Below are 16113 nucleotides of genomic sequence, written 5' to 3'. Positions count from 1 at the left end.
TTTGTTCATTATAACTGCCTCCTCACAGGTAAGTGCAAATCAGAACAAATGACAAAACATTTTTATCCTAAAGGAAGTAGGTTCCTCCAGGATTACAATGACTTGATCCAGAGGGCATGAGGAGTCACTCAATAGTTTAATGAATATAAAATGACTCTGGGTTAAAAATACAATCTGATTATCATAACAACTTACAAAAATTAAATATAACATATAGCACTGCAAACCTTCAGAGTACACAGTACTCAGTTTTATTCTATTTTAATCACTCATTTATGAAGACCATCTCCTTGCAACATATGCTGTTGAAACATAGCAAACCTGTGGAGGTTATGATTATTTATTCATTTATTTTTTGACAAACTGCAATTGGAGTAGATAGTAAACTACTATTTGCACTTTAGCATAGGCTAATAGCACTATGTTATCTATGCTTTTTTTTTTTTCGTCAGTGCACCATAAAAAAATAAAAAAATACAAATACAGTGCCACATTGTGCTGCTTTTGTCATGATCCAGGCCTTTGACCTGGCATTTTGATTTTTTGGGGGGGCTTTTTTATCATGTAAGTTCATGGTCTGTATTATATTGTTGTGAGTTCAGTATTTCCTATCAGGAACTATAGTTCTAGTTCTTGGTTTCTTGTTTGACGATGTTGGTTCCCTTTCATGTCCTAGTCTCGTCTCTGTGTTTTTCCCTCTGTCTGTGTCAAGTTCATTTCCTGTTTTATTTTCTTTGATATATATTGCCTTTGATCTCTATGTAATGTTTAGCCCTTACTTTTAATTCCCTTTGTTGTGTTACTTTGTTTCTTGTCTTTATTTTCTTCACACTGTGACTCTGCATTCACTACTCTTTGACATCTAAACAGAGATTTAAAAAAAAATAAAGAACTGAATAATTTTAAGTACATCAGAGATTGTACATAACTTCCATGTGGATGGATAGATGGATGGATGAATGGATAGATAAGACTGCATGAAATCCAGTCCTAACAGTTGAAGTCGTCCCTCTCTATCCCTCTCTCTAGTTTAAGTCTTTGCCCTCTTTATATTAGGACTGCCTATAAGTTTTTGGTTTATTTACTTTTACTCTACAGCCTATCACACACACTAATCTGGGTCTTTATCTTTCTGGAAACCTAACCAGCAGTTGTCCTGTATGTCTTAACAACTGTTTATGCATTACCGTTTATCAATGGCTTTCTGTCAGGACAAGCAGTGCTTACTTAGTCAAACCTAAAAATAGACATCAATTAAAATACACCAAAGTAAACTGATACCCCTCCTTTCATCTCAAACAGTTTTCTGTCATAAAGCTTTTTGCTTGTTTGCATCCATTCCTATTTTTGCATGAAGCACGCTTGCTTTGGATCCCACTGGAAACTGCAGCATATCTCCATTTCACAAGTTTGTCAGTCCCACATTAACAATGGCTAGAACCTGCCAGCAGCTTTTTTAGGGTGCCTGTACATGTGTATTGTGGATAAACCTCAGTTCTTTGGCCGGAGACTGATGCTAGACAGACTGCAGTTGGCTCTGCTTTCACAGCTCTTAGATTAGTTAGGAGCTTTGCCTTGTGTGGAAACAGAGCTACAACTAGCAAACAGATAAATGTCTGTGATTTATCATTGTAACAGAAGTTTTCTCTTACTGACCACCTTGGCCATCATATGTGTAGAGAAGGAGAGGAGCAGTGTGAAAAACTTTTTAATAATACCTTTAGCACGTTAGGAAGGAAAGCCTTGATGATGCAGAGGAGACATCACATCAAGTTTAATAAAACAGGCAACAACTGCAACAGGAACAGGCTAACCAACACTTTCATACTAGTGTCTCAGAGAAATCCTATTATGTTTACCAGTTGCTTTGTCAACACACCACCTGCATTTTGATACTTTATGTTTGCCAATGATAGTTTTATGTGTAATCAAGTGTTTTCAAGTAATTCTCTGTCATATAGAAATAATTGGTCGTGATCAATAGTGATCATGGACCTAGGGGTTTTAGGGTAAAAATATTACAATAAACAATATTAGCAGTAGTGCATTTGTTCCAGATGTGACTAGTACTTAATGTTAATTTCCAAATACCCTTATTCTCCAATGTGTTGTGATTTCAGAATTCAGGTTTGTTGCATATGGAACAATCCTCTGGCTAAGCTATGAATCGCCAGTTTAATTTCAGACAAGGTATTGTTGGCTGGAATACTGAATTTCCCAAATGCCATCTTTAGAGCCTCACACATAGAATTTTTCCATTGTTTTGCTATGATAATTGGCTTTCCTGTTTTACAGTTCTGCCAAGTTCCAACATCTTAAGGGAAAACAGGCTCTTCAGTTATCACCTCAGTTGTACCAGTTTGGCATTTGAGTACAGTACAGGGATTCTCTTAGTGGCAGATCTATTGCTATGTCACTGTGCTGGCTCCAGAGAAAGCGGATCAGTATGTCAGGCCAACTTTAATCTTTCATGATTTTACCAGAAGGAACAATATGTGACATCGAAATGGGAAACATATCTCAATACCACTGCTTTTAGTGTTGTAGGAAAGAAACATGAGACTGTCAAAGTGGTGAAGGCATTTTCCTCTTGATAACAACAACTGAAGTTAAATAAAGTTGACTAAACAGCCTAATCATTCCCTGCTTGGATATCTGTCAGTCTGTCAGTCTGTCAATCTATCTACGTCTTCATTCCTAAAATTAAATCTAAAGTAACTTAAATTACCTTAAGAAATCTATCTAAGCACTGAGGTCGACAGAGTCGAAAAGAAAGACTGCAGCTATTCTGGGAATTGGATTAGACCTGCTTCAAATGAGACATATATGGTTGGCCATAACCTTTCCCCATTCAGTGTGTAATTCTGTTATATCTATTTGATTATGTATATATTCAGTCTTTTCTGAAAGGTTGTCTGAAGTTCCTCAGAACGTTTACATTTTTTATGTATATACTTTGCTAAAAGCACAAACAAGAAATTGTTGACAGCATCGATACTACACGTTAAGAATTTTTGGGGGCAATATGGAAAGATCACATAAGAAATGAATAGTAGATAAAACCAGCTTAGATAAATCACCTGGCGAACAGACTTCAGGAAAACTGCACACATACTCCCTCATCTAACAAATACTGGAGAACTGCAACAAACCAACAATCGCTAAAACAACAAAACAGCAAAAAAAGAAGTTTTACTGCTTTGATGGCAGGGAAAAGACACAGCAGAGTCTGAAAATCTTGAATTTATTTATTTTCTTGAATTTATTCACTAGACCTTAAGCATTAACTGCTGTTCCTTCAGTTTACGTTAAGGTTTCTGCCCATGCATTTGTAAATGCATTACTCAGCCTGAGGCTGTTTTTTATCATGACAGGAAATTTGCCACCTATAATTTCCAGAAGGTCTTAGCAAAATATTATTAACTTTATTCTCCTTCTTGCACATAGAAATAAAGCATGCTTCTATAGTGGTTTTAAGATTAAATGGATCGGCCACTCACTTTGGCACTTGGTGCTGCTATAGGCAGCTCACGACCTATTTAGCTATGGAATAAAGGCGTCACAGTGGTGTATAATAAGCATAGCTTACATAGCTTGCATGAATGATATTTACTTCTGTCTAAGAGCAAAACCAGACCTGCAGAGAACTTGCCTAATGTGAACACGTCGTTGAATTCCATGGAACAATATTCAGTTTGATTATGAAGAGTATGCAGATTCACCGGTGGACAATGGGCTATTCTGCACAAGTGAGACAAAAGTTTTTATTTACTTTTGTATTCTGCTTTTCCTGGGAAACTGGGTCACAGTTGTAACATCAATGAATTCCAACTGACTAGAGCTGCCTATGCTCCAGTGCAGAGCAGAAAGCTGCCTTTTAAGCCTGTGGGTGGGGGAATTTGCCCATTTTAAACTGAAAACACAGGTATTTGGTTGAATATTAGCTTCTGGGAATTTGTGTGCTTCAGTAATAGCTGCCTGCCACTTCAGCTAAGTTAGCACATACTTTTGTACTCACATTAATGTTACACGCACACACATGCAGCCATAGTACAGTATGTAATTTGGGATGATCCACATTGTACCAGTGATCTGCACACTGGTAATTAAATCTAATCTGTGTGTCGTCATACTGCAAGAATGTGTGTGTATATGAGTGTGAGTGTGTGTTTAATGCCATAAGGCCAGAGGAGTGTAATGCCACACTCCTAGTTAATTAATTCAAATGTCCACCCTTAATTAATTTCACACAGTGGATTGTGAGCGTTCCCATGGAAACAATGTGTGAAAACATAATACCTGTAGGTCCAAGGTGTGTGCTTTGGTGTGTGCAAACACAATGACTGTCAGTTAGGTATATTTTAACAGGGGTAGGCCACAGAGTAATTTTAGCACAAGCACATCAAAATAGAATATATGAATGAATGGTAGTTGATTGATAGGCTGATATGTCTGTATACATGTGGAAGTGTGTTTAAATGGAGTTTTTTATGAAGACTGAATTTCATATTTATTGTATTACTTTATATGTACTTTAAAAAGTGTGTATATATTTATGTGCTGAATGATAACTGGCTAAGCAGAATCTATAACATAGTTTAAAGAAGATGTAAGGGACTGGATATTGCTAACAGGATTTGGCCATACCAAACAAACCGCTTTACTTAAAAGTGACCATGCTGTATTCATGCCACATGTAGTTACATAAATTCCTCTCATGACAGATTATGCAGTCTACATGACCTGGTGATTACACTCAACACATGCTTTAAAACACTTCAGTAAACGGGCGCTCCGTGGTGGAGAATGAAACATCTCTCTCTTGGCTGTCCCTTTACCTAATATAGGCCCTCATTTTTCCACTGATGCTATCATTGAAAATAGCTATGGGCTAAAAGATAAATTTGACTGTACAAAGCTATCTGCTCGCCTGATCACTATGCCAATTACTACTCAGAAACCAAGATTGGAGGGTATTCAAAGTTGAAAATACAGAGAAATATCAGCTCTTCATGCTTTAAAGCGAAGCATTGCAATTCTTCTTTTTGTATAAATTGTGGCTGCCATTATATATCTGAGGTCATGGTTTTTACTGAAGGATAGAAGAAGCACAGTGCTAAATGGGGCTAACTTTAGATTTAGGTAATAAAATCGAAAATAAAACAGCACTCAAGAAGAAGCCCAGCCAGCTATGAATGACCCTGAGTGTGTGTAGTTCACTAAATCAGATGTTAACTGGAGTGCTGGCACAGAGTTGATGGCCTTGTGCTCAATAGTTACTACTGTCTTTATGCCAGCAATGCAGCAATTATGGATGTCGAGGGATGTGCTGCCTTGAGCCAGGACTGGTTATAAGGAAGTGAGTTGTTCAAGAGCAGGTATTGCTTTTTCAACATTAGTACTACAGTAAGCATGTTGAGTCAGATTTAGAAAGGAAAGGCTCAGGAAAATATTCCAGTCTTATTTTTTTTTTTACATTGTGTCAAAGTTTCAATAATGGAGGCCAATATTATTACACTAATCTCCTTAGCATGCTTTTTTTTCATTAAATTATATTCATCCTTGCAGTTTTCGTGGCTATGAAAGTGCAGTAGGGCGCAGTACTCTGCACACAAATTAAAAGTTCTATGCTGAGTTAGTTTAATTCACTTTGATGTTGTCCACATAAATATGTAGGATGAAGCATTTGGATGGTACAACACCATCTTGTTGGCTAATGCAGGGTTTTTGGTTTGCTGCCAAAGGCAGAGTTACAACTTTACTTGACAAGAAACTTGGAAGAGTATTTTGATGGACTTTAGGTCAAGCGATTTTCATTTTAATGACAGCATTATTAAAATTCTTAGATTTAACATGGTATGGCATGATGTGCCCTTTCTCTCCAGTCAAGTTTTGTGATGAGGGGATTTGTTGTGGCTTTTAGATGATGTGACCTCTGAGACAGCAGCTTGAGGGAGGGATTGAATGATCTTTAAGAGCAAGGGATTAATATTCTTATTCATTTTGTCTCGTTTCCTCTCTCGTCTCTAGGGCCAATGTGACTTTCATTCTTCTGACATTCTAAAAAATGCTATTAAATGTTAATGGAGTCTATTTTTACATGGGTCATGACCACATCTGGGACACACATATGTATCAGAGACTTATACAATGGACACACAGGAGATTTGGACATTTGCCCACATAGGACAGACACAAACACAGAATTGAATAGAGCAGCACATCTTGCAGTGACTCTGTGCCGGTTAACACGGGGCTTGCCCCACAGTTTGAGAGCCACTGTTCTAGCCTGACAAAATTTAAGGACCCTGTAAAGTTAGTCAAATATGTTCTGAACTTTAGAAAAAAAAATATTACTATTGCTATGCTGTGCACAATGAAATACTGACAGTGTCTAATATCCCTTAAATTGCATCAGTCTCTCTCCACTGTGCACTTTCAATGACCCATATCACAAACAATTCAAATACAATATTTCTAGCTATTGTACTTGACAGTGTGTCCAAATTTTATCACGTTTTATTTTATTCATTTACTCATTTTAATGAAAGGTGACACTTTGATGGAATGACAATGAACAAAGATAAATAGTGCTGTAGACATAAAAGCATGCCTAGCTCTATCCCAAATAAAATAGCATAATGAAAAACTATAAAGAAACTAACCATGTGCTTCAGGTGATTGCAATTAAAATCAAGTGTACTTGACAGCTGAGCTTTGAAACATTTTCTTAATTATAAACAAAAGATGTAAACACGAAAAAAAGGAATAAAACATTGCATGCAGTTATTCTTCTGAGAAAGTTGCAAGCGTGAGCTCTCGTAAGTCACATGCTATCAACGTCAAGCAAAACTGCGTGATACCAGCCACAGTGCAACAGTTCCACAGCAACAGCCTCAGAATCATAGTTTATACTAAGGTCTGCATCCGTTCAGTTACATTTATCTGAGACTGTTTACAATGCTGCAAAGTCAAAATCAATAGGTCCTGCCAAGACAGGAACAGCCTAATGTTCCATTAGAACTCTCTGCTATTCAATTACAGCGCCAGAGTTGGAGAAGTTTCAGCTAGCTCAGGTCCCCAGAGGAGAACCACAGAGAAAGTATGAGGCAGAAAGAAGGAGTAATAAATCTAAAACTGACAAACAGCAAAAAATAAAGTTATGGCACCCATCCACTGTATGTTTCAGCATTCCTTGAAGCTGCAGTACAGGACATGGATGACTGGAGTTCTTTAATGATTGCTGCTTTGAACTTTTTTGTTGTCATTTTATATCATCGTTCCTGTTTTTCAATCTCACACATCTCTTTTCCAGTTTTTTTGTTTTTTTAATAGGTTTCACTCCATATCACATGACTATTCCTACATCTTATCTAACTCCTTTTACATATAGATCTCCACTGTGTGTGCAGGTATTTTTTTTCCTTCCCAGGAAGTGAAGCCCTATCCAGGCAGTCTACTACATCTAACTATGCCTGTCTCTGGGGAGCTAGCATCAGTACAGGATTGAGAGAGAAATACAGACCAAGAACTGACGTAGCAAGAAGGGTACAGTGGCAGAGAGAAAGAAATGTCATAGACAGGGGGTAGAGAGAGAAAGGCCTAATAAAAAGGAACAGAGGCACATAAAAGAAAAGCTGAATCAAAAAGAGAGGGACAGCAAGAACAGAATAAATGAAGTTTTCTGTGTGCCTCCCGTGGTGGTGATAGGTCCTCATGGGGTCCCTGTGGGGACAATTATAGGACCTACTGGCAAGAGTCAGTGTTTGAGTGTGTATGTGAACAGATGCAGTCATGTATCTGTGTGTCACGAAGGAAAGATCTTTGTGGATGTAAAATAGAAAGAGTGAAATACAGAAGGACTAAAAGTCGAAAAACACCAATACACCATGAAGCACCCCCGAAAGCTACTTTTAACATCATCACAACGCCTTTGACTTTTAGTCTAATAAACACCTAGTTTTAGATTCAGGAGGGAAGTAAAAGGACATTTTGTACTTTAAATCTGCTCAGCTATTAAAGCTAGGATAATTTTTGCTAATATGATTGTGCTCCAGGTGCTGAAACAGATTAATGGTATTACCTTTGATTATTAAAACTGTTTTTTTCCACAGGTTTTACATTTGATTTCTTTTTGTTCAATGTCGTTGTGGCGGGTTGTGGTTTGTGGCTCAGCTGCAGGGGAGGGGTGCAGCAGTGGGTTGGGGTGCGGTGTCAGGGGAGGCTGACACACACCTGAGCTCCATCAGCTGATCATGTCTCCCCTATGAACGATGTGCCAGGACCTGAGCTGTGGTTGTGTGTGTGGATGGCACATACCCACACCCCACAAAAACCACAAACAAATAAAACGTGTAGTAACATGCGAACTGTGTGTGTGGGTCCTCATTCATGTCACAGTCATCTTTGTAAAATGTGTTCAAATACGTTGCATTTTTGTTTGGCATAAGCTGTTTGACTTGTGGTTTAGGCTCAGTGTTTAACTTTTTTCTTCATATTGCTTCCCTGACACAAACTGGATGGGGTGGAGTCACATGACCACACATCCACTGAGGAAAACATTAACAGAAAAAACCCCCCCCAGAAGTACTTAGATTAGTCAGATCACATAGATTACTCATTCTGAATGTCGGGTTTAATTAATTTTTGATTAATTGCTCAGCATTAGAAAAAAGCCTAGAGATCAGAACAAACTGGGAATCTTTGGCCCACCCCTTTGTGCATCCAAACCTACTGATCTCTAATACATTTGTTTACTATACTAAGCTATTCCGTACTATCTGCTGAGAATGGGTACCAAAAAAATGAAGTGGAAGCAGCAAATGAAGTGTCCTACACTATGCAGCTCTACATTTACTGTCAGAATGCATACAAACTAATGTGTCTGGTGTCTTCCAAGCATGGCTGGCACCTAGATTAACCATTAATCTGTTACGGGCCTCATTCTGTGCCCACACAGCCTTTATATGTACTGGGTACACCATACAAGTATGCTGGGACGTACTCAAACACTGGGAATGTATGCTGATGGTTTAGTTGTGCTCTAGGTGTTTTTTTCTTCCTCATTTGTTCTTCTGGTATATGATCATGACCTGCAAATGTGCACATGCACATACACCCCCACACACACAAACAGCATAACCTCCAACTGTTTCTCCCCAAAACTCTCTGAGCACATCATTAAAACCTGGCTTAAAAACAAATCTAAATAAGTTTGCTGAAAGGTTTATTTTGCCAAATTTGTGAGCAATGCTGATTTATCTGACCTCACACTCAGCCTACACAGTAATCTATTTACCTGTAAGGCAGGTGCAACAAAAATACACTGTAATTATACCATTTGTCCTTTCCAATGTACTTCAAATTTAAATCCAGAAAATAAAAATGTGAAACACAATCAGAGGTCTACAAACAACATGCCAAAAATTGCAATTCATGTTGGGATGTTAAACGTGGCATTGTTAGATCTGGTATTTTCAGTCTTTCTGAAGTCGTTCTTTGTACCTGCATGTGTCTCTTTGCCTCCCTCTCACTTCTTTACTTCACTGTGACCTCCTTTCCCTCTTTTTTCTATTCCTTCCCTTCCTCTCTCAGCAATTATGTTTCTCTTTCTTGCACTCAGCTTATACAACCCACCCCTCCAATCTACTTTCTCCCCATGTCTCTCTTTCTGTTAGTGTGTGGTTTATATGCAGTTTTCTGTATTTAGCTCTCACTTGGAGTCACAATGTTCCATTTACTGCTCCGACAATGCACTGCTGGGGGATGGCCTCGATTATGCAAAATGTTTGTGTGTAAAGATGTGATGTTTTTGAGCAAGACATAATACAGCTGTGTGGGAGGGATGTCATCTTCATCCTTTTCCTCTGCTCTTTTACATTTCTTTATATCATATTTTTTTCTAAAATTGAAAAAGCTATTAAACTTTTCATATTTGCAGTATTTATTTACTTTTGTGGATTATCAAACTGTCTTTTGGACACCAAACAGTTGTGTTGAAAATTAGGCTCATATTATGGACACAAATCATATAGTGAAAAATAAATCTGTCACAGTTCTGATTGAAATTTATTCTTTATCACAATCAAATATTTTTTCCTCTTCAGATCCTAGACTTTTTCTGGTGAACAGCTAAACACATATCTGAGCTGAAGCCTCCCACTGATGCCACAAACCCAGGCTTTATATTCTATTTTTTCCCCTGTTTTTGTGGCCCCACTTTTGTAAGTTTTTTTCTACCTCTTCCCTTCTTTTTGATGTAGGCTTGTAGAAATACTGTATCGCCCAAACTATACAAAACCTCTGAGTACTAATTAATGTAGCAATCTCCTACCATGGCTGCCAACACTTGAATCTTCTTTGTCTAAGGAGTTTTATTTGTTTGTTTTTTATTGCAGAACTTCCTACAGCTGACTACTCATTTAAGTTCAGTCGGCTAAATAAACCTAAACCAAATCCTAATTTACTGTATCTGTGCATTTCCTGACCATTCATTTACATTTCATAGATTGGAAGCACCTTGCTAGAGAAAAGGGAAGATATGTATTTACTAAAAAGTTCTGTTTTGACAAAAAAAAAGTTATCTGCAGTTGAGAAATATTAGCAAAATAATAAATGATGAACTACATCACTATCTGCATTAATTGCAGACATGGGGCGTCTGGAAAACACCACTGACAGACACCACTGACATGACAGACACCACTGACATGTATGCGCAACCATCAGGGGATGGTTGCGCATACATAAGCATTAAAAAGTCCACTAAAGAGCACTAAGAATACTGACGTTTTCAGCTGCATAGATATTTATGGATTTTTCTATATTTACATTGCATTTTATTCTGCAGAGCAAATACAAGCTAAAACAGGCAGTGTTGTCAGAGCAACAGATGTAGTTCACATCATGAAAATGTTCGAAGTGTCTTAGATTTGCATTATAATTTCGCAGGATAACATATCCTGTACACATCTGGCTTAAAAATCTGTCAAATCAAAAATGTGGAGCTACCCCTTGAGAATAAGGGAGCAGATGAAAGTCAGTATATTTCAATATATTTCAGTTGTTCTTTCAGTGAACAATATGTTCTTGGTTGTTTTTTTTAAACAAAATGTATGCTGATACATAGTAATAACTTTGCTGTTCTTTTGTCTTTAATGAGCTTTTAAGTTTTTAGTACTGCTCTAGCCATGTGCCAATAAATAAATACACAAACAACACGGTTAAATGATTTGTATTTACAAAGGTTGTGAATGGGTGTGATTTGAACTGTTACATACTTGCAGACTGTATGGGCCAGAAAAGAGACAAGATGACCAAATAGCATATTATTAATTGTTATACATGATATGTTTATGATTTCAAAGGAAGCTTATTCCATTATGTAATTATTAGGGCGAGCTTATATGACTGAGTAAAGGCATTAGAATTGCATATTTGTTTATTCATGGTAGTTTTTTTTCATGGTTAGGTTTGGGTACGCTAGATTGCCGTGTCATGGAAAGTTATGGATATTTATTCAGTGATCACTTCGATTCCATGAGAAGTTGTGGGGTATGTCATTGCACAGTTCAAACTTTGGAATGACTGTCTACTAGAAAAAACTTTTGAAAAGGAAATTTGTCATCAGGCGTATTATAGCCTCTGCATTTGGGGAAATGTTTTCTCTTTAAATTAGATGCAACAAAATTTCTGTTATGTATCCAGGAAAAATCAAATGATTTGTACTGCCCAGCAGGTGCTAAACAGCGTAAGATAAAGCAACATTTGTAGCTTTTTTTAAATTAACTTTGCAATATGTTCCCTTATCACAGCATTTTTTCCTGCACCTTATTATTTCCTCCGAGGCTTATTTCTGTTTCTATTCCTTACTATGGTTCTGTGTCTGTTCACAAAACAAGCAGTAGACCTAAGGTTCTTAAGGAGATTTTTTTTTGGATACTTCTTATTCAGCATGCTCTCCCTGAATGCAACCAAACTTCACAGTAAAAGTGTGGCAACAGTCAATATCAAAATAAGAGCATGCCTGCTGTTTAGAAAATGTGAGGGCAACCTCCTGTTTGCTTTCATGTAAAGCAATATATTCATACATCTCAAGCACACAAACTTGCAAATACACAAATATACCTTGGCCTTCACAGAAACACAAAACATCAATATCTATTCAAAATAAAGTAAAGGAGAAACATTTTGGGGCAAAAGTATGAAAGCTATTTAAAAAGGTGCACACGCTGACTCAGAGACACAATAGTAGAAAATCACATACAGCCAAAGCACACAGTCTGTTGCTAAAAAGGCACGCATAAGCAAACTGTTATCACTCTGTCAACAACATAGTTTGTCATCTGTTGTCATGATGTGTTTTGTGCTCAAGCGACTTAAATTAGCTTTATACCTACCAAGAAAACTTTACTAAAGGATTTCGTGAGACAAGGTTAATAACATGTACAGTGGTCCCTCGCTATAACGTGGTACACCTTTCACGGCCTCGCTGTTTCGCAGATTTTTTTGTGCAATTTTGCATGTTTTTGGGGGGGGGGTTTTATAGTGCATTGTGTTCTGCGTCCTGATTGGCTGTAGACCATTGTCAATCAATCTCGTGCCGAGTCTCCTGTATAGTACGGGATGCGTTCAGCTTGTCAAATTTACATAAATCTTCGATCCCTAGCAGTGTGACTCTGAAGTGCTGTACTGTATGTTTGTAAGTCTTCTCCAACAAACGCAACAATGTCGACGAAACGTTTTGCGCTTTGGTTTCATTCTATAATACTGGACTTATTTTTCTATGAAGGTTTGAACTTTGAGAGTTTTTTAACAAGAGAGGAAATGTTTGTGCCTGTCTGAGAAAAGTGTGTAGTGAGGGGTTTTACAGTCTTAAAACATCTGTAATAACTGTAAAAAATAAAGTTGGCTACTTGGCAGATTTCGCCTATCGCGGGTTATTTTTAGAACGTAACTCCCACTGCAGGAACCATTGCACTTCAATTTCTATGTTCAGATTAGACAACTGTGCGTCATTCATGGCAATCCTGGAGAGAGGACATTGAGATAAAGTCAAATCAGTTTACTCATGCTGATGTGAGTGCGTAATAAAGTATTCAGTGGAATACAGTAAGATGGCAGATAACACTTGATAAATATTAATGCTGGAATACATACATTAACAGCATTTTCTCTCACATCTCTGAAGATCTATATTGTTGAATAGAAAGAAGCTACAGTGTTTAGAAACAATATCCATCAAGTAAATCATTTTACTTCCAGCATGCCATTAGGAATTATTACATCAAACTACTGAGTAGGTTAATTCAATCACTTCAGCTCATGTATGAATTCAAGCGAATGAGTAATGAGGACAAAAAAGCAAAAAAAATAGCAACACACATTATTAGTTTTTGATTGAGATGCCAAATTACAGTTTACTTGCATTCCTGAACAGAAAATTGAATAATTGTTAAATATTATGCTGAATGTTATGGGATCAGTGAAAATGAATGTTATTTTGAATATTATGGTTGCTTCATTTCTGAGAAGTTTGGGTATAAAAATATGAGCTCAGTTTATTATTTGCCTAATTTATAACTATGTAATTTTTAAACAAGCATTTGACAGATTTCTTCTGTGATCTAATACATTTTAACATATATATATATATATTTTCTTGATTCTCTCATTTCTTCGGATTATCATGCCATATTATGCAACAATGTGGATGTGAATCCAACTAAAAGCATTTATGACACTTCTGCCTTTTTCACTTCTCTTCTTTGTTCTCTCCCCTAATTACTTTGTTCTCCCCTTCATTTGTGTTCATCTCCCTTTACTTATTCTACAACCCTACTTGTCACACTTCATGTGAAGAACCATTAGCTTTATCTGGATAATAGAACATCTCTGAGCAATGTTGGGATTATACACATTTATCTTCCAAGAATTTTAGTTGAACACTAATAAAACAATAATAAAAAAAACCCTGCATGGAGTATCATTCATAAATGCATTGTCCTGTTTCTTTCTGTTCTACTTTATCGTACCATTAATCTCTTATTGTGCAACTGAACATCAACCTCTTCGAATCCCATTCGCTCAACATGAATACACCCATACAATTTCTTTGTGGCAGCATGAAAAAGCCCCCTGCTCGATTTCATATAAAAAACATACACAAGCACGCGTGCACACACTGACACAAGTGTCGTTGTAAAGTAAGTGTCCATGTTGCCTTAGCTGCTGAGATCGATGATGACTCTGTGTATGATGGAGACAGGGAAGTGGTGGTTCATATGTACAGCTATATTATGTTACACACATAACAAACAGACCCTGACTGCAGGGAACAACATCTGATGTCTGCTAATTATAGAGGCTGGTATACAGAGGTGTACACAGAGGCACGCAATCAACTCATATAACTCATATATCTTTTTTCTACAATGCAGCAGGGCTTTTTTTAGCAGTATCGAGCACAGACACACATAATGTAATAAATACATATACATGCAAACAGTCACACACAAATCGACATGTGTTCTTACCCTACGAGACTGGATCTCTTTCACATATAAAGGCAATAAGAATTCTGACACTCCTTCAAGTCTCACGCCTTCTTTGGTCACCCGCAGATTCCCCATACCATCCTAGAAAAAGGTGTGAGATAGAAAATACAGTTTTTAAAAAGTTAATGACAAGCCAAAACAATACATATGAAATTCTCATCCAGTGATATTTAGATATTTATTAAAAATGGTACAACAATGTATTATTAAAGTGCACAATGATATTACACACAAGGAGTCAAACGCACACAGTAATCTGAGAAGTTATACAGTTTTTTTCATCATTTTATTGTGCATACTGTGTCAGCATTGGAAAGTTAATGCGGTTGCCCCTTATTCATCTACTCATATATGTATTTGATAAAAAATATATTTAAGGGAGCTCAGTTTACAAAATCCAAGCTCCTATACAACATTTTTCTTTTGCTTTATCAACTAGTGTGAATAGCAGTACTTGACACAATTATATATACAGTATATCTGAAGATCTTAAATGGAAATAATTGAAAATACGTTGACAGCTTTTAAGGCTCTCTAGACAACAAGTACTCAGTAATATTAAGCACTGATAAGCAGCATTTATTCTCAAATTCTGGGTTCATCAACGGTCAGTATATAGATATTATATTTAATTATCAATGGAAAATCATTATTTTTATCATTTATTACGTTAGCATTTAATTCAACACCAAAAAGTGTTATGTAATTATGAAATAACTAATCACAAACAATGTGTAACTAGAAATAAAGTCATGCTGGACACACATATTCTATTAATTTGGCATTCAGCAACAAAGTCTCATAAGAGCTCTAGTTTTTCTGTGCTAACACAATAGTTGCTTTACCCTAGTCAAAGCAATGGAGTGGCAGACAACCATTTAGCTTACAACACAGAAATAAAACAGTAGAAACAAATTTTAGCTGGTCAAAAAGACAGATGAAAGAAATCCATGAAGTTTGGCGAGTGAAAAAGAGGATAACTGGAAGAAGGATGTGTTGTGGTAGCCATCTTCTAAGAAAGGCTTTGTGCTAAAATGAACTTTGCAGTGACTTTGAACTGCTATTAACTTGTATTGCCATTACAATAACTGCCAAGAAAGATTTGATGAGTATAAATTAATGTTTTCTCTAAATTTCTAAAAGCTCTTATGACAACTATATCAACAGTAAGGGTTATATAAATATGCGCATCACTTCTCTGACTAAATCTGGTTTTATGGTCTCACGAATGTGTCTGCCTGCGTACATGATTCAGGTCAGGTAGAGCGGTTTTCACCCCCCCAGACACGCCCCAATGCAGTTCTCCAAGATCCTGACTATGCGACGCTGGCAGCAGATGACAGAAGCGATTGTTGAATGTCGATTGGTTGAAGGGTGGGCTGAAATAGAGAAAGGCGCAACAGCGGAGTTCGCCCGGAAGGGTAAAAACTTCAAAGGTCAAAAATTACAGCATCAAAAGCACAGACAGAGGCTGCAGTGAAAGATTTCATTGTTTTTAACACTCAGTTCCACTTCAGCAATTTGTATGTCATAACTTTGCTCTCCTTTCAATAGCGGC

General features: G+C 37.0%; 1 protein-coding gene across 1 annotated transcript in view; it reads right to left on the bottom strand.

Annotated features, from left to right (window-relative positions):
* LOC116323508 (zeta-sarcoglycan) overlaps window positions 1-16113 on the bottom strand; it is a 168688-nt gene that overhangs the window by 100527 nt on the left and 52048 nt on the right. Inside the window, exon 3 of the mRNA XM_031743855.2 lies at window positions 14535-14636. Coding sequence (XP_031599715.1) covers window positions 14535-14636 — 102 coding nt within the window. The remainder of the gene's footprint in view (window positions 1-14534; window positions 14637-16113) is intronic.

This window comes from Oreochromis aureus, linkage group 6, assembly GCF_013358895.1.
Source record: "Oreochromis aureus strain Israel breed Guangdong linkage group 6, ZZ_aureus, whole genome shotgun sequence".
Taxonomy (NCBI): Eukaryota; Metazoa; Chordata; class Actinopteri; order Cichliformes; family Cichlidae; genus Oreochromis; species Oreochromis aureus.
The sequence above is the reverse complement of the archived record's forward strand: the minus strand, read 5'-3'. Positions and strand labels throughout refer to the sequence as shown.